Genomic DNA, 26,292 nt, shown 5'->3' with positions numbered 1-26,292 from the left:
GGTCCTATGGGGCAACAAGACCTTCCATATGACACTTATTTTGTGAAAATCGGTCCAGCCATCGCTAAGAAAAGTAAGTGAGTTTAAACAGTGTTTGAAACACGTTTCTTTGCATAACTTTTGAACTTCATGTCCAATCATTATAAAATTATTTCACAAATGGTTTAAAAAACAAGCCCGTTCTTTTGATACCAATTTTGTTCAAATCGGTTTTGTAGTTTCTAAGATAATGAAGTTTTGTGATTTTCACATTTTGACCAACAGATATGAAATAACTTGTCCTAATGGCTTCTAATAAAACAGTCTTCGGAACAAAGACAAAAATTTCGATCGTAAGACTCTATAAGATAAATGAAAATCAAAAACTAGTGACACTCTGTTGAAAGCACGCTGGATACCCAAGATGGCACTATTTGAGCTGTAGTTGGTTCGACGAAAGGGTAAGTGCAAGGCTGGAGTCCTTCGTAGGGTTCCAGTAGGAGCGTTCAGGTTGATTTGACGGAGGATGATAGGGCAGTAGATCCGTGATGTCAGGATATCAGAAATTAGCATAGCGCGAGCTGTTTCTCGGCGTAATTGAAGAGTATCGATCTGGAGGAGCTGGCACCGGTCCTCGTATCTGGTGTCACGCATGGGCTGCTGCCAAGGAAGCATTCGAAGAGCGTATCGTACAAACCGCCGTTGAATGGCTTCGATTCGATGGATGGCATTGCTGTAGTGAGGGATCCAAACTGTAGAACAGTACTCCAGTGAAGACCGCTCAAGCGAACAGTAGAGTGTACTAAGCAATGAATACTTTTGAAATCACGTGTCATTCGGAAAATGAGGCCCAGTTGTCTGTAGGCTTTCGCTACGATGTACGATATGTGCTGTTTGAAGGTGAGTTTTTCGTCCAGAAGTACGCCGAGATCTTTGATGAATTCGACCCTCTTAATAGGGGAGCCGTTTAGAGTATAGTCGACATGTATTGCTCGGTGTTTCCTGGAGAAAGTTATCATAGAGCACTTAGTTGGGTTTAGTACCATGCGATTCAGCTCGCACCAATGGGCGAATATATTAAGTTGTTGCTGAAGAAAAGCGGCGTCGGCAGCATGTTTGATTTTATTGAATAATTTCAAATGATCAGCAAATGCAAGACGAGGACATTTAACGGAGTAGTGCACGTCGTTGAAGTACAGCAAAAACACTAATGGGCCAAGATGACTACCTTGTGCAATCCCGGAAGTAGCGGAAAATGATTCAGAAATTTCACTGTCAATTTTTACACTCAGAGTACGCCCTACTAGATATGACTCAAGCCAGCACAGCAAGTTGCCGCTGAAGCCATAACCGTCGAGTTTAGCGACAGCAATGCGATGGTTTATTTTGTCGAAAGCGGCAGAAAGGTCCGTATAGATTGTGTCCGTTTGAGATCGTTCAATAAAGCTGTCGATTACGAAACTTGTTAGGCAGAGTAAATTCGTTGTACAGGAGCGTTTCGGAAGAAACCCATGTTGTTCGTCGGCAATAATATTCTGGCATTGCGAGTAGATAGGTTGCAGTACGATTAACTCGAAAAGTTTCGATGTAGCACACAGGGCAGATATTCCACGGTAGTTATCAATTTTCGTGCGATCACCCTTTTTATGGACCGGGAGCACATATGCATGTTTCCAGGCAATTGGAAATCTTCCTGTGGACAGTGACAGGCGGAACAAAAAGCTCAATGGTAAAGTTAAACCAGAGATACACTTTTCAACAATGTGGCTGGGATACCGTCCGGACCAGGAGAGCAAGAGTGTTTCAGTTTAGTAGCGGCGGCAAGAATCATGTCGTCATCGATGGTAATCGAGGCCATAGAATGTCCGGTAGGGAGAACGTTGTTTGCGGCTTCAAGAACTTGATTATCAGAAAGAACTTCATTGTTGAAAACGCTCGAGAATTTTCTGGCAAACAGCCGGCATATTCCAGTGGAACTATCAGCTTTCTCACCAGCTAGCTCCATAGAGGAAGGCAACCCTGATTGCTTCCGCTGCAAGTTAACGAAATTCCAGAACTTTTTAGGATCCGTCTTCAGTTTACTCTCCATGTGCCGTCTATAGTTAGAGTAGCAACGTCGCCGTAATCTTTTATATTCGTAATTTATCTGACGATAGTGCTCGCGTAAACAAAGCGTACCACTTGCTGAAAATTTTCTCAATGCGGCGTTTTTCTTAGTTTTCAGACGACGTAGCGCAGGTGTTTGCCAGGGAACATTTCTCCGGTTACGTACTTTGGGAACGAAACGTTCCATCAGTCCGTAGCAGACAAAAGAAAAATCGCTGACGGCCAAATCGATGTCGGTAGGATTCAAAATATTAATCCAATTTACGTTCAGTAGTGCGCTCAATAAACCGTCATAGTTAGCGCGGCGAAAATTGAATCGGATCGAGTTGGATGTAGTCGGGTAATCGGTTCTAGCTCATTTGTCGAGAGACAGGACAAGAGCCGGGTGGTGAGGTACAATTTTAACAAGAGGGTCGGGGACGTATGCCATCACAGGGGCCGTGTCGCATGTACTGACGAAGCAAAGGTCGAGGCAACGTCCGTTTTCGTTGGGATTACTATTGATTTGCTGAAAGCCCGCGGCGTCGTAACCGTCAAGAAGATTCAGTGCACAATCATGAAAAGTGGACTGAGACGGGTCGGGGTAGTAATAGCCGTCGCGAGAGTGGCGCCAGAACAGACTGGGCAGGTTGAAATCTCCAACTATTATGATTTCGTCGCACGGTTTAGCCTTAGCGGTTATCGAATAAACTGACTGCAGATGAGCATCGATCAGTTGCTTATCGCGGGTGCGGTCCGGTGGAAAATAAACAACGCAGATGAATAATTTTCTATCGGCCATCTGGACAGACACCCAAATCTGTTCCAGTGTATTCCATGAGGGATCACTGATAAGCTTTCAGGCGGCGGCGAACAGCGATAAGTACTCCTCCACCGATCTTTTTCACGCTGTTGAGTGAGCTCCTGTCGCAGCGGAAACCCTCGTACTCGTCCCCAAACAAATAAGAAAACGAGGTACGATCGTCCAGCCAAGTTTCTGTTAGTGTTATGAAGTCGTAACATCCTTCTGAAAATGCGAGCACATAGTCGTCGATGATAGAATTCATGCCGCAGGAATTTTGGTAGTAAAGTTGAACCAATGAATCCGGGTTGCGACAGCTTGGCGTCCTGGAACATGTAAGTGGCGGGACTGTCAGTTGACTCTCGTTGTCCAATAAAAAGGCATTAGGAAAGCCCTTAATTTGTGGTTCACAAAAATGTAATTTTAAGGTCATAATTACTAGTGTTCGTACGAATATTTGTGTTTTATTGTTCACGTAGTTCTACGTTTTGTTTATTTATTGTTAACGCTGCTGGCCGCTAGTGGCGTTGGCTGTTTGCGATGTTTGTCACTGCTATACTGGGCGTGCGTGTGGGGAATATGGTAAATATCGAGATTCGGGGAACTAAGACAGCACACTTGTTATTTCAGGTAGCCAACCAGGCGCAAAATGAATGTGGGTAAATTTGTTGGTAAAAAGGATACCGGTAACGAAAATGTACTTTCAAAGGAAAGCAATCCAAATTCGACGAAATGTTTTTTCAGAACCAGTAGCAGAGCCGGATTTACGATTGTGGGAGCCCCAGAATAAACTTTATTCATCTTAAAAAACTTAACAAAAGTTTGTCAGAAATTTCCAGAACATCATTTTATAAGGTGTCTTCGCTGAAAAATTATCAATTATATAACCAACACTCAATTCGCAAATTCACAACGCCAAATTTGACAGCCTTGCTTTTTTCATACGCAACCTATTTTTAATTAGTTTTATCTTTGCGAAAAGACGGCTCCCCCAGTTGCGTTCGAAACCATTAGACTCAAATAAATACGCAATGCAATTTTAGTTTAGCATGCATTTCGCAAGTTTGCTATTACAATTCAAATTCATCAAATGTAATTCAAAGGAAATATTCAGTAGACCCTGAAACTACGTATAGAAAGCGAGTTTAATTATTGGGGGTCAGACTTTCAAAATCCATTATTAATTAAGACAAGTATATTTTTTCTTGATTTGTGGTGGCCTCAAAATGTGGGACCCCCCTTAAATCCGGCCCTACTTTAGCAGTTCTGTAAAGTCTGCACACGGACTCTGAAAATCTGCATTTTGCAAAGCACATCTGGTATCCCTGATTCGGACAAGTGAGCAACAGCAATGCATTAAAAAAAACTTGTGGGTTATTTTCTTTCTCTGCTTTACCTTTCATGCGCGCTGGTTCGATTCAAATGGTGTGTTAGTATGTGTCATTCAAAGAGAATCCGAGGTGAACTCTTATGGAGGTAGTTGTGATATTGGCGCTCGCTAAAAAATAACACTGAAGGAAAGTTTCAGTTTGAAATGGTCTGTTCAAATTTTCTTGCTGAAAATCGAAATTTGAATCTCATTTTTGATAGAGAAAAACCCTTTTTCTCGATTTGTGGGGGCCCCATAAAATGTGGGGCCCGGGGCCAGGGCCCCGGCCCTCCCCTTAAATCCGGCTCTGAGTATAGCAGTGACATACATCGCAAACAGCCAACGCCACTAGCGGCCAGCAGCGTCAACAACAAATAAACAAAACGTAGAACTACGTGAACAATAAAACACAAATATACGTACAAACACTAGTAATTATGACCTTAAAATTACATTTTCGTGAACCACAATTTAAGAGCTTTCGATTGATGTATTAATCATCGTTGTCCGATACATTTGAAGCAAAATCATGTTTCAAGAAGGCTTGACTCAGTTTTTCGAAAATTTCTCGGAAACCACTTAACCACAAATTGGATTTCGAACTCACAAATTAACCAAATTGGTGATAAAAAATTTAGAAAAAAATATTATGCGTCGGTACCGAAAATAACAGTGGCACGCGTACAGTCTGGACACAGTGCATAAAGTCTTCTGTGCCGCAAGGGGTAGTCAGCGCCCGGCGTCGCGGGGATTTGCTCAGGCTGCTGGTCGTCTATTGTCTATCAGCACCGATATCGAAAGCACGAGCGACGCGTACTGCGTCCACACCAAACAGTATTGTTTGTTCGAGCGAGAAAAAAATACGGACTTTTTTTCGAATGCTTTCTTTCGCAACGCTAGCAGAGAAGCGAATGGAGAGCAGACATTTCTTGCATGATGGATCTTCATAACGCAGAGCATCTTTTGGCAAAAGATTAGTTCTTAATGACTTCACAAACCCACCGGACGATAAAAGGTAAAACCTGACGATAATGGAGCCGATACTTTTTATGGCATATAGAGTAGGGAACATATTCTAAGCAGCTTTGGAAACCGCCTGTGAATTGAGACGGAATACTCGAAATGTGTTGGGCGAAATTCAAACAGTAGTATATCAATCTGTTCTTTCTTTTTTTCTCTGTCAGAACATGTTTTCAGATTGTAAAACTAAGTTTGCAAACTTTAACAATAATCAATTGAAGTTACCAATCGAGGGACATTATTCCAATCACCCCGAACCTATATTAAGCAGTTTTCATATGTTTTGCAGGCGTTTTATTTCAGCACCCGAAGTGGCTCCTGAATGGCTGCAACATAGGTCGATTTGTTCCAATTGGTAATTATTCACAGATTGCTTTGTGATTAACGGTATTTCAGGGGGTGATAAAATCCCTCAGTCGATAGCATAAATTGCAATTCATAACGGTATTTCTTATATTCGTAAGACAGCTAGACAAACAATGTTTTTGTTTCCATCATTGAAATTGTCGATATTGATCCGAATTCAGGAGTTTGAGGCCTGTTTTCTTTGACTGATTAAAATAGGCGCTACTGCTTAAGCCGTCCCTACCCTATTTTGAAAAAAAGAAAGAAGTGGGATGGTTCATTACGTGCTGTAATAGGACGATGCATCGGTCCACATGGCAAATATCGTCCAGGTATGGTGTCGGGAGGATTAGAGTGATTTTCTCGGTAAAATTTTATGACCTTCCAGGTTCCCGGACCTTGATTCCTTGATTCTTTTTGAATAGTATAACATAAGACTGACTTGATTCTTTTTGTCTAGTATAACATAAGACTGAGTAATAAAAATATTACATATACTCACTTTGACTGCGCAGCGAATTGCACGCTAGCATAGATGGCAGCTTCGATTTCAACGATATCATGACTATCTAAAGCATTCCGAATTGAATGATGAACTTGTTGTTTCTCCGGAATTACGCATGCGACCGAGCCTAGTGTCCTGAAGCAAACAAAAATATATATTTATTGATTTATTTATTTATTTCATCAAATGTATACATATATGTAAATATGTACTGGTTACATTAATAAACATAAAACAAATTAGCCCAGTGCCGCCTTCAACGGTCTTCAGTAAAACCTTCATATCATCTGAAATGACAGGGCGAAAACAGAAACCAAGCATCACTACGAGGAGAAAGAGAGAGCACGATTCGAGTGTCTGCAGCGAAAACGTATTTGATATTTTGTCTGAGCAAAAAGCCGGCGATATGGAAGTTATTACTAATGAAACTTCTCAAAATGTAAATTATTTTAAAAAGAAGAAAGTTCCACCTATTGTGGTAACTATATCTTCTGAATTTAAATTTCCAAAAGGGAACTTTCAACGTTTGCTTATGACGTTAAAGTTACCTATCAAAATGGCCGTAGAGGCGATTGCCGCTTATTAGCCGACTCTATAAAGGGTCGTGATCGTCTTGTTCAGTATATAACTGCCAAGATGTACAATTTTTTTACCTACGATACCAAGAACGCCAAGCCGTTCAAGGTTGTCTTAAAAGGTCTCACCAACGATCAAACCGTTGCACAGTGGAGAATTGCTGGCCATCAGCTAAAAAAATTTTTTTTCGTTAGCTGTTTCATAATATTTTTCCTTTATTGCTATAGCATTCAAGTGTCCAAATCCAAAATTTGGGCGCAATATCATGAAATCTGAATTTTTTATGACTTTACAAAACTTGGCGAACTGACGTTTTTGACTTTTTTTTTGATAAAAAGTACATTACTTTGAAACTTCAATGATAGCTTGGATTTTTTTGACGTCAAAGGAAAAGTTGTTGTAAATATTGTGCAAAACAAACCCTTTTCATTAGATATTGTACAATTTGGTTGTAGCACGCCTGACACTAAAATAAACGTGATTTTTTTTATAAAAAAGTAGCTTAAAAGTTTAGTTGCCGCAGTTTGCTACGGTTGTGACAACATTCAAAATTTAGGTAAAAACGTAAGCTTTCAAATGCATACCGTCCGCTGTAGCGCAAAACTGCTTAGTTTAGTTCGAGGGGTCGTCCATGAATAACTTATTTTTTTCTTCAATGGGGAGGACGCCCGGTGGCACTACTTGTGGCCAAATCATATATTTCTATAAAAAAGGAAAAAAGTGCAAAAAAATATTAAAAGTTGGATTTCGTGTTCTATGGACGGCCCCAAACAAAAAACGGATGCCAAATTCGTGTTCAGCGCCCCAAAATTATGCAAATACTAAGTTTTTGTCGCATTTATCGACTTTTTTTGCTTGGCCAGCCTTTGCATGGAGTCGCCCTATTGTGCGTTGATGAGATCAAAATTACTTGGCATAGCCCATACCCAAGTAATTCTTATGACACAAAAATCACGAGGTGAAAACAGTTAGAGAACTGGAGTTTCCCTTGTGAACTAATTAATTCATTCTAACCGAAGTTAACAACTTGAAATTTTTGAAAAACCTAAATTAATCCACCTAGCGGTAAGACCCAGCCTTTCTCATTCGAACTTATTTTTTTATTTGTTGAAATAGATTTGCACCAATACTTGAAAAATACACCGTCATAATTTCATTAGGACAACTATACCGAACATTTAAAATATAACATTCACACACATATGAACATATATTAACACAGAACATGAAAATAACATTAAATTCTTCCAAATATATGATGCGATATTGTTTTTAATTTGAATGATCTTATCAGTGTAAATAAAATTCTTTAACGCAGTTGATATTGCTGATCGTTTCTGAGGGGTTCCAATGAATGGACAAATACCAATCAATATTAGTTCTTGAAACCTGGATTATACCCAGTGGCCGAAATCCGACCTCAAACCCCATTTTTAATTCAGATGACCACTTCTGGTTGCCTGATAATCATAAAATCATAAAATTGCCGAACTACCTAATCTGGGTATTCGATGGCAAAGATGGCGACAGTTTCCGCTCAACAGCCTAAAGTGACAAATATCATCCAATACGATTTGGGGTAGCGGTATGATACCAGGAGGCCAGAAATCATCTTCAGACGCCATTTTAAATTACTAGACAGTAGCTTCCGGTTTCTGGAAACCAGTCTAAAAGGGGACAAACATTACCCAATGCAAGTTTTTCAGTAACCGAGATGATACTCAGAAGCCAGGAATCAACTCCATACTTCATTTTGAAATCCAAATTCGCGTCTTCCGGTCTCTGGAGAACATCCTCCAATTACAAGCCAATATAGGTCCACTGGCTTCGGTATCTTCAACAATAATTTTACCGCCTCCTACAAGCTCGATAATCCTGCTTCTGTTTACGTCGCAGAATTGGCTGCAATTAAGTACACCCTAGGGATTATCGAAAAAATGCCCACGGACCATTATTTCATCTTTACGGACAGTCTCAGTTCCATTGAGGCTCTCCGATCGATGAAAGATGTTAAGCACTCTCCGTATTTCCTGGGGAAAATACGGGATCATCTGAGTGCTTTATCCGAAAAATCGTATCAGATTACCTTAGCGTGGGTCCCTTCTCACTGCTCGATACCGGGCAATGAGAAAGCGGACTCTTTGGCTAAGGTGGGCGCAACAAACGGTGGAATTTATGAAAGACCAATTGCCTTTAATGAATTTTTTCATTTGTACGTCAGAGTACGATCATCAGTTGGCAAAATGTTTGGACCAGAGGGGAACTGGGAAGGTGGTTACATTCCATAATCCCCAAGGTGTCGACGAACCCGTGATTCAAGGGGTTGGATGTAGGTCGGGATTTCATTTGCGTGATGTCCCGGCCTATGTCCAATCACTATAGATTTGACGCGCATCTCCGTCGTGTTGGGCTCGGGGAAAGTGGTATCTGTGCCTGTGGTGAAGGTTATCACGACATAGAGCACGTTGTTTGGTCATGCCCTGTACACCGTGACAACAGGTCTAAATTAATAGCTTCTCTGCAGGCCGAAGGTAGGCAGTCGGCTGTTCCTGTTCGTGATGTCTTGGCGAGCCGTGACCTATCCTACATGTCCCTTATATACGTTTTCCTGAAATCGACATCGATGAGCACTCTTTGGAACACAGCCCGAAGAATGCGGAATCGCGTAACGGTCAACGAAAGCGAGGAGTCTTCAAGTCGGTGGATATTTGATTTTGCCAGGAAAGTATGTCCGGACTCTGTTCCTGCGCAAAACTTTGTTCGCGATACGTCTCCGGGTCACGACGCGATAGATTCACCTTTTACGATGGCAGAATTTTCAGTTGCCCTCCTGTCCTGTAACAATAACGCACCTGGATTAGATAGAATCAAATTCAACTTGTTGAAGAATCTACCCGGCAACTTGTTAAATAAGTTCCTGAACTTGTTCAATAAGTTCCTGGAGCAAAACATTGTACCGCAGGATTGGAGGCAAGTGAAGGTGATCGCCATCCAAAAACCAGGGAAACCAGCTTCTGATCACAACTCTTATAGGCCGATTGCAATGCTATCCTGTATCCGTAAATTGATGGAAAAAATGATACTCCGTCGTTTAGACCACTGGGTCGAATCAAATGGTCTACTATCAGATTACTCAATTTGGCTTCCGCCGTGCCAAAGGGGCGAATGATTGTCTTGCGTTTTATTTTCTCGCTTATTTTCCGTCGGTCTAGTTCCGCCTCTGTTGTGGCCAATCACCGACGCCCAGGGAGGCGACTCCACACCCAGGTCCCTAACTCACGACCCGTTTATTAACGGACCGGCGCCAACGGCTCTACTTCCTCATGCGATGGAAGGCGTGATCCTAGAGATTTTTCGCCTCAGAAAATCTCCCGGTGTCGGCTAGGATTGAATCTAGACCAGTTGGGTTGGTTGTGAGTGGATCACGCCACCTCACAACCATCGACACCTAATGTCGGCGGTGGGATTCGAACCCAGGCGTCGAGCGTGGTTGGCGGAGACGTTACCAACCACACTAGGCCCCCGCATTGTCTTGCGTTGCTTTCAACAGATATTCAGCTGGCGTATGCTCGCAAAGAACAAATGGCGTCTGCGTTCTTGGACATTAAGGGGGCTTTTGATTCCGTTTCTATTGACATTCTTTCGGGTAAACTTCACCGACAAGGATTTTCTCCAATTTTGAACAATTTTTTGCACAATTTGCTGTCCGAAAAGCACATGCATTTTACGCACGGCGATTTGGCAACTTTTCGCATTAGCTACATGGGTCTTCCCCAGGGCTCAGGTTTAAGCCCCCTTCTTTACAACTTTTATGTAAATGACATCGACGAATGTCTGGCAAATTCATGCACGATAAAACAACTTGCAGACGACAGTGTAATCTCTGTTACAGGAGCCAAAGCTGCCGATTTGCAAGGACCATTGCAAGATACCTTGGACAATTTGTCTGCTTGGGCTTTACAGCTAGGTATCGAATTCTCTCCGGAGAAGACTGAGATAGTAGTTTTTTTCTAGGAAGCATGAACCTGCTCAGCTTCAAACACAATTAATGGGTAAAACGATTTCTCAGGTTTTGGTACAAAAATATCTTGGTGTCTGGTTCGACTCTAAAGGCACCTGGGGTTGTCACGTTAGGTATCTGATGAAAAAATGTCAACAAAGAGTGAATTTTCTTCGTACAATAACCGGACAATGGTGGGGAGCCCACCCAGGAGACCTTATAAGGCTTCACCAAACAACGATATTGTCTGTCATTGAGTACGGGTGTTTCTGCTTCCGCTCCGCAGCAAACACACATTTGATCAAACTGGAGCGAATACAATATCGTTGTTTGCGTATCGCCTTGGGTTGCATGCAGTCGACCCATACGATGAGTTTGGAGGTCTTAGCTGGAGTACTACCATTGAAAAACCGCTTCTGGAGCCTGTCTTCTCGCATTCTTATCAAATGTGAGGTCTTGAACCGTCCTGTGATTGAAAATTTTGAAAGGTTAATCGAACTTAATTCTCAAACCCGTTTTATGACATTGTATTTCAATCACATGTCACAAAATATTAACCCTTCTTCGAATATTCCAAATCGTGTCGACTTATCAAATACTTCTGTTTCTACTGTGTTTTTCGATACATCCATGATAGAAGAAACTCGTGGAATCCCGGATCATTTACGCGTGCAGCAGATCCCCAAAATTTTTTCCAATAAATATCGAAACATCAACTGCGACAATATGTTCTACACTGACGGATCACTTCTTGATGGGTCCACTGGCTTCGGTATTTTCAATAACAATTTAACCGTCTCCCATAAACTCGATAATCCTGCTTCTGTTTACGTCGCAGAATTAGCTGCAATTCAGTACACCCTAGGGATTATCGAAAAAATGCCCAAGGACCATTATTTCATCTTTACGGACAGTCTCAGTTCCATTGAGGCTCTCCGATCGATGAAAGATGTTAAGCACTCTCCGTATTTCCTGGGGAAAATACGGGAACATCTGAGTGCTTTATCCGAAAAATCTACTCAGATTACCTTAGCGTGGGTCCCTTCTCACTGCTCGATACCGGGCAATGAGAAAGCGGACTCTTTGGCTAAGGTGGGCGCAACAAACGGTTGAATTTATGAAAGACCAATTGCCTTTAATGAATTTTTTCATTTGTACGTCAGAATACGATCATCAGTTGGCAAAATGCTTGGACCAGAGGGGAACTGGGAAGGTGGTTACATTCCATAATCCCCAAGGTGTCGACGAACCCGTGGTTCAAGGGGTTGGATGTAGGTCGGGATTTCATTTGCGTGATGTCCCGGCTTATGTCCAATCACTATAGATTTGACGCGCATCTCCGTCGTGTTGGGCTCGGGGAAAGTGGTATCTGTGCCTGTGGTGAAGGTTATCACGACATAGAGCACGTTGTTTGGTCATGCCCTGTACACCGTGACGCCAGATCTAAATTAATAGCTTCCCTGCAGGCCGAAGGTAGGCAGTCGGCTGTTCCTGTTCGTGATGTCTTGGCGAGCCGTGACCTATCCGTGACCTATATACGTTTTCCTGAAATCCATCCACGCCCCAGTTTAGTCCTACCCCCTTCCGCCTGCATCCAGCCTAACGACAAGAACACGTTAAGACCCCGGATCCGGAAACAGCAATCAGTCCCGCACGATACTCTCAAGGCCCGAGGGAGACAACCCAATATGCCAGTCCGTAATATCTTGGCCCAGCAGCGGAACGTGTGCTTACCTATGGCAATGAAAACCATCATACAGTAAACCAGTGCTTTTAATGCAAAATATTATAGCTTTAAGTTACATTTAGTTTCAGCTCGTAGTCGGCAGCGAGGATAAAAAATTTGCTTTTAGTTATTAAGATACTTTAGAAAGTAAGCTACCAGATATAATTGGCGCCGTTAAACATTAAATTGTATTTGTGCCGTGTCAAATAAATTATAGATGAACAAAAAAAAAACAAAGTCATCAGATTAATCATAGTAATCTGGTTATGGTAGGCATGCTGTTGTAGCGTCGTTGTCGAGGCATCGTTGTTGAGTTAACAGGTGAATGATTCACATACAATGTGAAATTCGTTTTCGCTGCCTACTACACATTTTACAGCGGTAGAAAAAAGTGTAGTTTTGATGTAGCACGGAAGCCAAAAACGAATAAATTTAGTGCAAAAGAGCTATAGCGTGGTAGCACTACTGCAAAAACAAACTCGAAATGCATGTGAATACTATACTCCCAACGTGGCTTCGATTCAGTTTAACGAAAAGATAAAACAAGAATAACACTACAAATGCGATGATTTGATTTTCCATCGCTCGGATCTAATCAATCTGTTCAATTTTCTCTAAAATGCACACTGACTTAGATCATATTTGCTCATGCTGCAATGATTATGTTAGCCGGTAAAATGAACGTGTAGTTTTTGCTCCTCAAAAAACATTGATTTTTGTTTATATTTCATTAAATAAGCACTATAGCAATCCCTTCAAATCTCTGGATTCACAATTAGTTGTTAAATGTTGAATTGAAAACAATAATGTTGCAAAGTTTCAATTGCACAGTGCTGAAGCGACAGGTCTGCTTCAAAAAACAGATGAAGTGTTAATGTCACTAAAGCAAAAATTTCGAAGTTTCGTGTATCTCGTTATTACCTATGTACCAACTTACCATTTCATTTCCGTATGTATGTACCTTCGCGCCTCGCAGTTAAACATGCGTGTTGCATTATAAAACGACCAATCAATTGTAATGTTTTCGAAACAGTTGTTAGATACAGGGAATAGAAAAATCTATGTCGACATTTAAACCGGCTGTTTAACATTCCCCACGGATTTTTTCCAGCTGACAAATTCTAAGGCTGAACTCATCGAAAAAATGTTCTCGAAAATCGCACAAAATTATGAAAACCATCTCTGGTTAAGCGAACGTGCGATTTTGGCCGCCAAAAATAAAGATGTAGATAAGTTGAACATCATAATTCAAGGTAAAATTAACGGCCAACTACTTTCCTAAAAATCGGTGGATTCTGTCTCTAACCAAGACGACGTTGTGAGTTATCCTACCGAACTTTTGAATTCACTAGAATTACCCAGCCTATCTCCTTACAATTTGCGGTTGAAGATTGGATCGGTAATTATAATGTTGCGGAATATCAATCAATCTCGACTGTGCAATGGCACCAGGCTTGTGGTAAAAAAGCTAATGGCAAATGCCATAAAAGCGACCATTCTGACAGAAAACAGAGCTGTATGCCACCACGGGTCAATATTTGGCGATTACCGTAGGCCACGGAAGTGCTCACTGCAAGCAAGCAGTCCCGGACCATCAGCGAGAGCTAGTCTAGGTTGTGGTGAGACTCAGGCATTGGGCCGCCGAATTCTCGCAAAAGCCACATTATCCGGAAGCAGCTATGACGCACAGTGGTCGGAAGCCGGAAAAAAACCTCGATTTTTCATGTCAATATTTTTGATGTTTTGCATTTTTCCGAAGATTCTCAAAGTGTAAATGACCTTTTCCCAAAGTTTCATGACAATCCGTTGAGATATCAATTTTTAATCGCACTTTGAATGTTGCTATATCAGGCAATTTCGATGATTTTCATGTTTGGAATCACAATTTTTAGTTCAACTTCAAACACCTGAAACTTCCTCAGTTTCGATCCGATTTTGATTCAACAAGTTTCATTATGAAAGGAAATTTGTGTACTTTTTGTATAATTTTCAAGACTTTCCAAAAATATAACCAATTTCTCAATCGAGGTAAAACATATTGCAGGGAAGCTAAAAAATCATGTATCTCTAATTTCATTCCTACCGTACAATCTTGTGAAACAGTTAGGAACGATCGGATAACCAACATTCAATGGGAAATTTATTGTACTTTTCAGATTTTCGAGTCCCGTTTTGCACATCGTTGCTCATAGGGAGATATTTTGAAAATAAAACTATAGAGACGTATGGTGGCCAGTTGTAAAATATTCAATTTCGTATATTTAAACAACATGATTGACTGGGAAGTATACATGAAGTATTTTCCACAAGTTTCAAGTATTTTTATATAAACTTGTAAACCGCTTTCAGTACTGCAAGATGTATAAATATAGAATAAGTTGAATTGATGAGAAAAAAACATATCGTATTTTAAATTTTCAATGACGTTGAAATTAACTACGATACTATCTCATAATTTTCCTTAGAAGACCGCTAACTTGTCGCAGAAAGATCTTGAGTTGGTCAAACGGCCTAAAAGCTAAGAAATTTTCAAAATAAGCTAAATTGAATTATGATGATTCGTGCACCACCCTCATTCAGAAATTAGTACCCTAAGAACCAAACAAAAAAATGCGATTCTAAAGTTTTTCGATGAAGAACAAGTGTGGGAACCACCCTAATATTCATCTGAGCACCTATATTTTTCCCGTCGCTTTCATTTCGCTCTTCTCATCGCTTTTAAGTTCCGACTACTCGACTTAATTAAGAGGTAAAATAAACTACTTTTACTTAAAAAAAAAGTTTAATTTTACAGTAAATTGAACAATTAAGAGCAATGAGATGAATGTAGGTGTTGAGATGAATATAAGAGCAGTTTTCCTATCAAAATTTTAAGCAAGATTGAAGCAAAAACAAAAACCTAATCATGAGAAAGATCTAACGGCACTTTAGGTGCATAAATTGATATTTTCGACATTTTCTGACATCAGAAATGATCTCACCACTCCAAAATTGTAATAATATGTAATTTCCAATCATATAAAAGACTTTGCGGTTTTTTCCGACTTTTGTATAGAGACCTGCCACTGTGTGACGGAGCGAAAAGTGCCGCTCCCACCACCCAAATGCACTAATTCGCCCATTGGGATTGATGCCAGTGAGTTCCCAATTACGGTAACTGGTCGCAACGCCATATGATAAGAGTCGGATTTCGTTTTCGTACCCCGATTCTGGGCTCCCTTAGTAAGGTCGTGTGACAACGGCTTGAAACGGCGAGACAACAACCGGTGCAGGGGTCTCCGTCCCGTAAAACCTGGCAGGCCTTCCAGTACGTTCCAAACTCATTGCCCGGTGGGAACAGGGCAGAAGTGGGATCAGATGTCCTTTCCTGACTTGCGCCGGTCGGGGGTGTCATGGTTGCTCATAAGGCGCTATGGCAGCCGCCCCTAGCCATGGCCTCACTGCTTCGGCATAGATTACCATGGGACCAGATAGGCGACCACTCCAGTATGGATAAGGATAGCGGCTGGAAGGGGGACCCATTTAACAAAAAAATGAATTCAAGTGAAAATAAATAAATGGGCGCAGATGGGTTGAAAAACCCGTATGCTCGAGGAGGCATCCAGAGGTCTCCGCCGAGAAAGGCGGCGAGGGATGCAGTAAAGGACGCCTGCGAAGGCAAAGGCAGTACGCCTACCGGATCGACGCACGACATCACAGTGGCTGGTCCACTGTTAATAAAGGCGGTCGGAAGACAGCGAGACACGCTACCGAAGGTAGTAGCGCTGTCGGAGCAGCTCGATGCCTTAATCGAGTTCGCGAAAAGTCGCACCAACACGACGAAGTACCTGAAGCAGGCGCTCTACATGCTTCGGTCCTCCGTCGATGCTGCGAAGAAGGAGCACGCCGAGCTGAAGGCAAGAGCGGTGGCTGCAGAGGATAAAGCAACAGAGGTGACCGGGAGGGCGACGAAGTCGGTCCAAACGGAAACCTGCACGTTTGCAGCTGTTTGTGCCTCCGGGTCAGCCGCAAAAAGAGCAGAGCAGTCTCCAGGGGAAGCCCCCGAGAACAGCAAGAAAGCGCCAAAAAGGCAGCGAGCGCAACGAGAAGGCGAAAAATCGTCCAAAGAGGTAAAAGAAGGCGCGAAGCAGGGGTGACGCCCTTATACTTAAGACGGATGGGTCCAAGTACTCCGAAGTCTTGAAGAAAAAGAGAGGCGAAACCCAGCTCAAGGATCTGGGAGCGGATGTGCGGACCATCCGTCGTTCTCGCACTGGCGAGATGATCCTTGAGCTCCGTAAAGATGCTAAAAACAAGGGCGCTGCCTACAAGACAGTAGCCGAGCAGGTCCTCGGGAAAGATGTGCACATTCGGGCACTCACCTCAGAGGTGACTCTCCAGCTCAAAAACCTGGATGAAATCACCGAGGGGTGCGATATTGCACAGGCCCTCAAGGAGAAGTGCGGAGTGGAAGTGGCCACTGAGGTAAGTCGCCTACGTAAGGATCCAGCGGGGACCCAGGTGGCCACTTTCCGGCTTGCAACGGCCGATGCAACCCTGGCCCTGAAGACAGCCAAACTTAAGGTTGGCTGGTCAGTATGTCCCCTGAGCATATTCCAGCAGCCGGACGTTTGTTTCAGGTGTTTCGAGGGAGGACACAAGTCCTGGACCTGCAAGGGGCCCGATAGGAGCCAGTTATGGAGGCGTTGTGCTAGTGCTGGCTATAAAGCTAGACTGCGGGGAGCCTCCCAAGTGCTTGGTATGTACTGGAAAACGGGACGCCAAACACTTTATGGGAGGCCCACGGTGCCCAGCCGGTAAGGCGGCCACAAAACCACGGGCGTGAGGGTGACACAATCGAACCTAAACCATTGCTATGCGGCACAGCAGCTGCAAGCAGCGTCTGAGTCGCGGTCGGACATCGCAATCGTATCGGACCCCTACTGCATTCCTCCCGGAAACGGGGATTCGGATTAGTAATTCGCTGTACATCCCCAATCACTTCTGCATGCTAAACAATCCGACGCCTGTCGGTATAAAACGAAGAACAATCAAAGGAAGCAATCGTTTGATCAAGATTAGATCTGTTGCTACTTGAGGCCCGATATGCTCCTGCATGAACCAATTTGCCTATTGAATAAAAAATAGCAAAATTCCATGCATGCAAAACCTACAAATTTTAGAAAAGGCAAACATACGTACAAAACAGATTAGAGTTCTAAGTTTATTTGATAAATGTCAAACTGATCACAATTAATATACAGTTATCTCGTTTACGGAGTATTGCATGATTCCAACCCAATTATTCAAAAAAAAAAAAGTTTATATATACAAATATTTATCCGACCGAACTGAACAATGACAAAATGTTAAACTAATAACAATTAGAATATGGTCTGTGTGGACTCATGTCAGCCCAACTCACACGAGTTAAACATAACTCAATAACACTATTTGTCCAAAAGCTACGATATCATAAAATGGATTTTATTTCAGGTTCATGAGTCTTGAAAATAATAACCAACAGGGCTGTTGCTACATACACATCCAGAACATCTGCCAGGCACACACTGCAGATCTACTACTTGTCTCCGTTGTAGTGATTCGAGATTAAACCATCAATTACTTGACGGATTTCTATTCTTTTTGCGACGAAAAAGTTCGAATATCTACAATTAGGGAAAACTATCATCCTACTATTTCATTTTGCAAAAAAAACTCTAGGAAGTATTAACTTCTTGGCGATCAAAAACATACTGTGTCCTGCATAGAAACAGGGGCCAATTCCATTTCTAAATATTACCAATCTACAGCAACATAGAAATTGACAAAATTTACTACTTCTTAGACGCAAAAAATCCATTTTGAACAATATTTTTTTCCGAACGAAAGCGAAACAAAATCCGAACATAACGTTCTTGGAACCTAGCATCATTCAAATGCATCTATACTTTTAAAAACCTTCATACAACCTCCAAGGTACAGCTCTATCGACGAGATATTCTGCAACAACGGAAATGTAACATTTTTGGCAAATAATTGTATTGTTTAATATCCATGCCGCATTTACCACTTCATAGTTTGCCAATTTACCGTATACCGAATTGGAACATATAAAACAAATTTGTCATGTTATAAACAAACATGTAAGCTCTTAGAAATAAATTTTTGTTGTTTGATTTTCGTTTTGTATACTACAAAGTAATTATTAAAATTAAATTGCTGTTGCCGATCCGTGTTAATGATATGGAGTTGCCACCCTGCCTACCTAATGACCAACACATATGCACTGTACAACTGCCCTAAACCGCGCACACATAACGCCACTGTACAACTGCCCTAAACCGCGCACACATAACGCCACTGAGCAAATGATTGAAAACACAGCAACACTTCGCATCGATTTCATCACATTCCCACTAACACACACAAACTCACACAAACAAACATCAACTGGAAACAACATAAGCAATCTCATCTTCACGCTTCACACGATAACACAAATATACACGAATTCACTAATCACTAATTAAAGCAATATTAATAAAAATAGATTTTTTTTGGAATTTGGTACTTGTTAGAGATGGTCGGGTATGGGAAATTTGTTACCCGTACTCGACCCGTACCCGACTAATCAAGAATTTTCAAACCCGTACCCGACCCGAACCCGAAGTCGGGTTTGTTTAAAATAGCCGTACCCGACCCGAACCCGAAGATTTTTTTACCCGTACCCGTACCCGTACCCGAAAGAAAAATAGTCCGAAACTGCCGGTACCCGACCCGTACCCGACCCGTCCTGGATTCTTTTTATTTATTTATTTAAATTTTTTTTTAAATACACTAAGATCGCTTTTTACGCGGATTCCGGAATTTACGCGGTTTTTTTACGCGGATTCCGGAATTTACGCGGTTTTTTTTACGCGGATTCCGGAATTTACGCGGTATTTTTTTTTGCCCGGATTTCGGTTTCCCTTCACTCGGAATGCAAAATAAACGATGGTTTTTTTACGCGAATTCCGAAATTTACGCGGTTTTTTTTACGCGGATTCCGGAATTTACGCGGTTTTTTTTACGCTTTACGTATCCCCCGCGTAAAAAGCGACTTTAGTGTACCTAGGTGCACATTTTATGCACTGATTGTCATATGTGGTTTCTCGAGATGATGGCCGGAGTTAGGCTAGAACCGATTGTTCATGTGAACGAATGATAATGAACCCAGGGTTCCAGGCGACATATTTGTTCTCCTTGAATCCAGGGTAGCACCTGTCACTGAGAACGTCTGCTCGTCTGATGTTGAAAAATTTGACCATATTTATCACGCAGCAAAATATCTATTCATAACTGTGTATGAAGAATTTGGGTTCCATTTTTCGTGTTATTAAAGGATTTAAATTATTTTTTTTTGTATGTATACGTATGATTCGTTTAAAATGCTGGAAATTTTTATTTTGTTTTCGAGAGATCAATGAAATTTAATGTGTTAATGATATGGAGTTGCCACCCTGCCTACCTAATGACCAACACATATGCACTGTACAACAGCCCTAAACCGCGCACACATAACGCCACCGAGCAAATGATTGAAAACACAGCAGCACTTCGCATCGATTTCATCACATTCCCACTAACACACACAAACTCACACAAACAAACATCAACTGGAAACAACATAAGCAATCTCATCTTCACGCTTCACACGATAACACAAATATACACGAATTCACTAATCACTAATTAAAGCAATATTAATAAAAATAGATTTTTTTTGGAATTTGGTACTTGTTAGAGATGGTCGGGTATGGGAAATTTTTTCACCTGTACTCGACCCGTACCCGACTAATCAAGAATTTTCAAACCCGTACCCAACCCGAACCCGAAGTCGGGTTTGTTTAAAATAGCCGTACCCGACCCGAACCCGAAGATTTTTTTACCCGTACCCGTACCCGAAAGAAAAATAGTCCGAAACTGCCGGTACCCGACCCGTACCCGACCCGTCCTGGATTCTTTTTATTTATTTATTTTAATTTTTTTTTAAATACACTAAGATCGCTTTTTACGCGGATTCCGGCATTTACGCGGTTTTTTTACGCGGATTCCGGAATTTACGCGGTTTTTTTTACGCGGATTCCGGAATTTACGCGGTATTTTTTTTTGCCTGGATTTCGGTTTCCCTTCACTCGGAATGCAAAATTAACGATGGTTTTCTTTACGCGAATTCCGAAATTTACGCGGTTTTTTTTTACGCGGATTCCGGAATTTACGCGGTTTTTTTACGCTTTACGTATCCCCCGCGTAAAAAGCGACTTTAGTGTACCTAGGTGCACATTTTATGCACTGATTGTCATATGTGGTTTTCCGAGATGATGGCCGGAGTTAGGCTAGAACCGATTGTTCATGTGAACGAATGATAATGAACCCAGGGTTCCAGGCGACATATTGGTTCTCCTTGAATCCAGGGTAGCACCTGTCACTGAGAACGTCTGCTCGTCTGATGTTGAAAAATTTGACCATATTTATCACGCAGCAAAATATCTATTCATAACTGTGAATGAAGAATTTGGGTTCCATTTTTCGTGTTATTCAAGGATTTAAATTATTTTTTTTGTATGTATACGTATGATTCGTTTAAAATGCTGGAAATTTTTATTTTGTTTTCGAGAGATCAATGAAAATTCGATAGATTTTTTTGAAAGATTCATAATAACTTTTTTTTTTTGTTCACACAACATTTATTTGACACGGCACAATACAAATTAATGTTTTACGGAGCCATTTAAATCTAATGCCTTATGGTCTAGAATATCTTATAATCTAAAGGCAAATTCTTTACCCTCGCTGCCGACTACGAGCTGAAACTAAATCTAATACTAAAACTAACATGTTTTTTTTTTTGTTTCCCTGATAAATTGGCACCTTGATGCTCTTCAAGTAGCTATAAACATGTAGCATGTATGGCAAGTTTCGCTGAGCGAGAATATCACGAACTGGCACATAGGGCTGTATTCCTTGGGCCCTGAGGGTATCCAAAAGTAGTAGATCTGGCGCCGCAGAATTCAGCACACACCCAAACCACGTGTTCAATGTCTTGATACCCCAATCCACAAACGCAATGATTACTGCTCGCCAGCCCAATACGCAAGAGATGTGCATCTAGCCCGTAGTGGTTGGACATAATCCGAGACATCATGCGTATGAAATCTCGTCCTACATCCAACCCCCGAAGCCAAGGTTTGGTTGAAACCTTGGGGATGATGCTGTGTAGCCACCTCCCCAGTTCTCCCTTATCCCACGAGGCCTGCCAGTTGACAAGTGTACTCTGACGTGAAAATTTTAAAAATTCATTGTAGGCAATTGGTCTGTTATAAATATCACCGTTTGTTGCGCCCACCTTAGCCAAAGTGTCCGCTTTCTCATTGCCCGGAATGGAACAATGAGAAGGGACCCACACTAAGGTAATCTGAGAAGATTTTTCGGATAAAGCACTCAGATGTTCCCGTATTTTCCCCAGGAAATACGGAGAGTGCCTTACATCCTTCATCGATCGGAGAGCCTCAATAGAACTGAGACTGTCCGTAAAGATGAAGTAATGGTCCGTGGGCATTTTTTCAATAATCCCTAAGGTATACTGAATTGCAGCCAATTCTGCGACGTAAACAGAAGCAGGATTATCGAGCTTGTAGGAGGCGGTATAATTATTGTTGAAGATACCGAAGCCAGTGGACCCGTTGAGAAGTGATCCATCAGTATAAAACGCATTGTCGCAGTTGATGTTTTTATATTTGTTATAAAATATTTCAGGGATCTGCTGCACGCGTAAATGATCCGGGATTCCACGAGTTTCTTCCATCATGGATGTATCAAAAAACACAGTAGAAACAGAAGTATCTAATAAGTTGACACGATTGGAGGTGTATGAGGAAGGATTTATACTTTGAGACATGTGATTGAAATACACAGTCATGAAACGGGTTTGAGAATTAAGTTCAACTAGCCTATCGAAATTTTCAATTACCAAGGGGTTCAAAACCTCACATTTGATGAGAATACGAGTAGTCAGATCCCAAAAGCGGTCTTTTAATGGGAGAACGCCCGCCAAAACTTCCAAACTCATCGTATGGGTCGAATGCATAAAACCTAAGGCAATACGCAAACAACGATACTGCAATCGTTCCAGCTTGATTAAATGGGTGTTTGCAGCGGAGCGGAAGCAGAAACACCCGTACTCAAGCACTGACAATATCGTTGTTTGGTAAAGCCTTATGAGGTCTCCTGGGTGGGCGCCCCACCATGATCCAGTAATTGTCCGGAGAAAATTCTCTCTTTGTTGACATTTTTTCATCAAATACCGAACGTGACATCCCCAGGTGCCTTTCGAATCGAACCAGACACCAAGATATTTAGATACCAAAACCTGAGAAATCGTTTTACCCATTAACTGTAAGTGGAGCTGAGCAAGCTCACGCTTCCTAGAAAAAACTACTGTCTCAGTCTTCTCCGGAGAGAATTCGATACCTAGCTGTAAAGCCCAAGCAGACAAATTGTCCAAGGTATCTTGCAATGGTCCTTGCAAATCGGCAGCTTTGGCTCCTGTAACAGAGTCCACGCTGTCGTCTGCATGTTGTCTTATCGTGCATAAATTTGCCAGACATGCGTCAATGTCATTCACATAAAAATTGTAAAGAAGGGGGCTTAAGCATGAGCCCTGGGGAAGACCCATGTAGCTAATACGAAAAGTTGCCAAATCGCGATGCGTAAAATGCATATGCTTTTCGGACAACAAATTATGCAAAAAATTGTTCAAAATTGGTGAAAATCCTTGTCGGTGAAGTTTGCCCGAAAGAATATCAATAGAAACGGAATCAAAAGCCCCCTTAATGTCCAAGAACACAGATGCCATTTGTTCTTTGCGAGCATAGGCTAGCTGAATATCTGTAGAAAGCAACGCAAGACAGCCATTCGTTCCTTTGGCACGGCGGAAGCCAAATTGAGTATCTGATAATAGACCGTTTGATTCGACCCAATGGTCTAAACGACGGAGTATCATTTTCTCCATCAATTTCCGGATACAGGATAGCATTGCAATCGGCCTATAAGAGTTGTGATCAGAAGCTGGTTTTCCCGGTTTTTGGATGGCCTCCAATCCTGCGGTACAATGTTTTGCTCCAGGAACTTATTGAACAAGTTCAACAAGCGCCTCTTGGCATTGCCGGGTAGATTCTTCAACAAGTTGAATTTGATTCTATCTAACCCAGGCGCGTTATTGTTACAGGACAGGAGGGCAACTGAAAATTCTGCCATCGTAAAAGGTGATTCTATCGCATTGTGGCCCGGAGACGTATCGCGAACAAAGTTTTGCGCAGGAACAGAGTCCGGACATACTTTCCTGGCGAAATCAAATATCCAACGACTTGAAGACTCCTCGCTTTCGTTGACCGTTATACGATTTCGCATTCTTCGGGCTGTGTTCCAAAGAGTGCTCATCGATGTCTCCCTCGACGTTTCGTTTACGAACCGGCGCCAATATCCACGTTTCTTTGCTCGGACCAAGCTTTTGAACTTGGTCTCAAGCTCCAAATACCGCTTAAAGTCGTCGGGTTGACCTTTCACCCAAAAGAAGGCCTTAAACGCGTCGGATTTTTCCGTGTAGACATCGGAGCACTCTTTGTCCCACCACGGAGTGGGAGGCCGTTCTTTGATCGTCACGCCGGGAAATTTCTCCGTTTGGGCTTGCAACGCGGCGTCGAGAATCAAGCCCGCGAGGAGGTTGTATTCTTCAAGTGGTGGGTGATGTTGAATCGACTCGACAGCTTCTGATATCATTTCCTCGTATAATTTCCAATCGACATTCCGTGTGAGGTCATACGGAATATCAACTGATCGCGTGCGAGTTGAACCATTATCAATTGAAATTTGAATAGGCAAATGATCGTTACCGTGGGGATCAAGAACTACCTTCCATATGCAATCCAACCGTAGCGATGTTGAACATAAAGATAAATCTAAAGCACTGGGGCGCGCTGGAGGTTTCGGAACGCGTGTCATATCCCCGTTGTTTAATATTGTCATGTCGAAGTCGTCGCAGAGGTTATAGATCAAAGAGGAACGGTTATCATTAGAAGGGGAACCCCAAGCCACGCCGTGAGAGTTAAAATCTCCCAAAATCAAACGTGGCGAGGGAAGAAGTTCTATTAAATCAAAGAGCAGCCGTTGCCCAACCTGTGCTCTGGGAGGAATATATATTGAGGCAATACAAAGCTCTTTACCTTGTATTGTCATTTGACATGCGACAGCTTCGATGCCTGGGACCGTGGGGAGGTTAATACGATAGAGAGAATAGCACTTCCTAATCCCTAGAAGTACTCCTCCGTAAGGGGTGTCTCGGTCGAGGCGAATTATATTAAAATCATGGAAGCTAAGATCTACATTTGAAGTGAGCCAAGTTTCACAGAGGGAAAATGCATCGCATTTATGCTTATTAATCAAAACTTTAAATGAATCAATTTTGGGGATGATACTTCTACAATTCCACTGTAAAATAGAGATAGAATCCTTCATCTCAGCCGATGAATTAGCCATCGAAGGATACGATCGCTGCAAGGAGGGGTCATTTAGCAGTCAACTGCTTCAAAAACGTTTTAACTGTTGGTAGAAATGCCAGCAGAAGACTTTTAAGAGGATCAGTTATGTTGAAATTTTCAAAAATCCAGTCCACAATATCTGAAAACTTCAGCAGTCCAGATTCTGGCTGAATCTTGGACGAAAAACAAGGAACAGTTGGGTTTTTTGATGTTCCTGGAAGTGCCGGAAACTCCTTACTTGAATTCAGTTTTGCCAATCCCGGAGGAGTTTGCTTCGGATTTTCTACAGCACTTTTTTGTTTTTTAGTATCAGTCACTTCAGATGGAGACCTTCTCTGTCCTTTCCTAGGAAGCCTAGGAGAAGAAAGGTTTTTCCTCTTCCTAGATTTCCCGGGTTCAACAAAAGAAGATTCCCCAACTGAATCGTCAGAATCAGACTCATCGGATGGCAAGACCTCGAAGAGATTTGGGGAAACCAGTTTGGTGGCAGCGGCCTCTTTGAGCATTTCTGCGAAAGTGCGCTTAGAGCGCTATTTCAGAGACCGCTTGATCTTGTCTTGGCGCTGTTTGTACGCGAGACATGCAGACAGCTCATGCGGAGTCTGCCCACAATAAAGGCACTTTTCAGCGGAATGTACACATGGTACTCCCGCGTGAAGAGCTCACAAGCAGCAATCGCGTTTGCTTGCTTGAGGTCGGACACCAAAACACGCAGCTTATTCGGGCGTACTTTGGTAATTTCAGTCACGGCTGTAAACCGTGCCAGATCTTTACATATTTGCATTGTGTTCAATGCTTTCACTTTCGGCCGGAAAAACACAGCCCCAATAGCAACTTTGCCCTCCGGATACTGCTTAAGCCGATGGGTAGCTTCCTGCGGGGTTCCATTCTTAACCCTTGGAACTTTGTATCCGGGAGGGCTAGGCGGTAGAACGAGCGGGTTCTCATCCCCGCGTTCGTCGTCCATGTTGGACGCGTAAGCCACACACGCAAAATGCCAATCAACAAATAATATTGTAGAAAAAAAAACCAAGAAAAAAAACTACTTATCTTCTGCAGCCGCTCTTCGCCGCAATCAGCGCACGGGCGATGCCAATCTCCAGTCCTTCACACAAGAGTCCGCTAGCAAAAGCTGAAGCCGCTCCAGCCACACAGCAGCACCAGTACAGCCAAACAGCAGTACGCCGGGTATGGATCTCTCGCAGTAGCGACACAACGTACAGCCTGTGGCGTACGGTAGCAATAGGCGATGATGCGTTCTTTTGTCTTCAATAGACGACGGCAACGAGCAGCAGAGTACACACAATACAATGCACGGTGACCTTGAA

At 42.2% G+C, this 26,292-nt stretch overlaps 1 protein-coding gene across 3 annotated transcripts in view; it reads right to left on the bottom strand.

Moving 5' to 3' along the window:
• The window catches only part of LOC129718452 (integrator complex subunit 7), an 809,667-nt gene that overhangs the window by 607,720 nt on the left and 175,655 nt on the right, over positions 1–26,292 (bottom strand). For all 3 annotated transcript variants that reach the window (XM_055669241.1, XM_055669242.1, XM_055669243.1), the window contains exon 4: positions 6,103–6,240. In XM_055669241.1, the coding sequence (XP_055525216.1) occupies positions 6,103–6,240 (138 nt within the window). The remainder of the gene's footprint in view (positions 1–6,102; positions 6,241–26,292) is intronic.

This window comes from Wyeomyia smithii, chromosome 1, assembly GCF_029784165.1.
Source record: "Wyeomyia smithii strain HCP4-BCI-WySm-NY-G18 chromosome 1, ASM2978416v1, whole genome shotgun sequence".
NCBI lineage: Eukaryota > Metazoa > Arthropoda > Insecta > Diptera > Culicidae > Wyeomyia > Wyeomyia smithii.
Note: the sequence above shows the minus strand (reverse complement) of the source record. Positions and strands in the feature narration are given on the sequence as shown.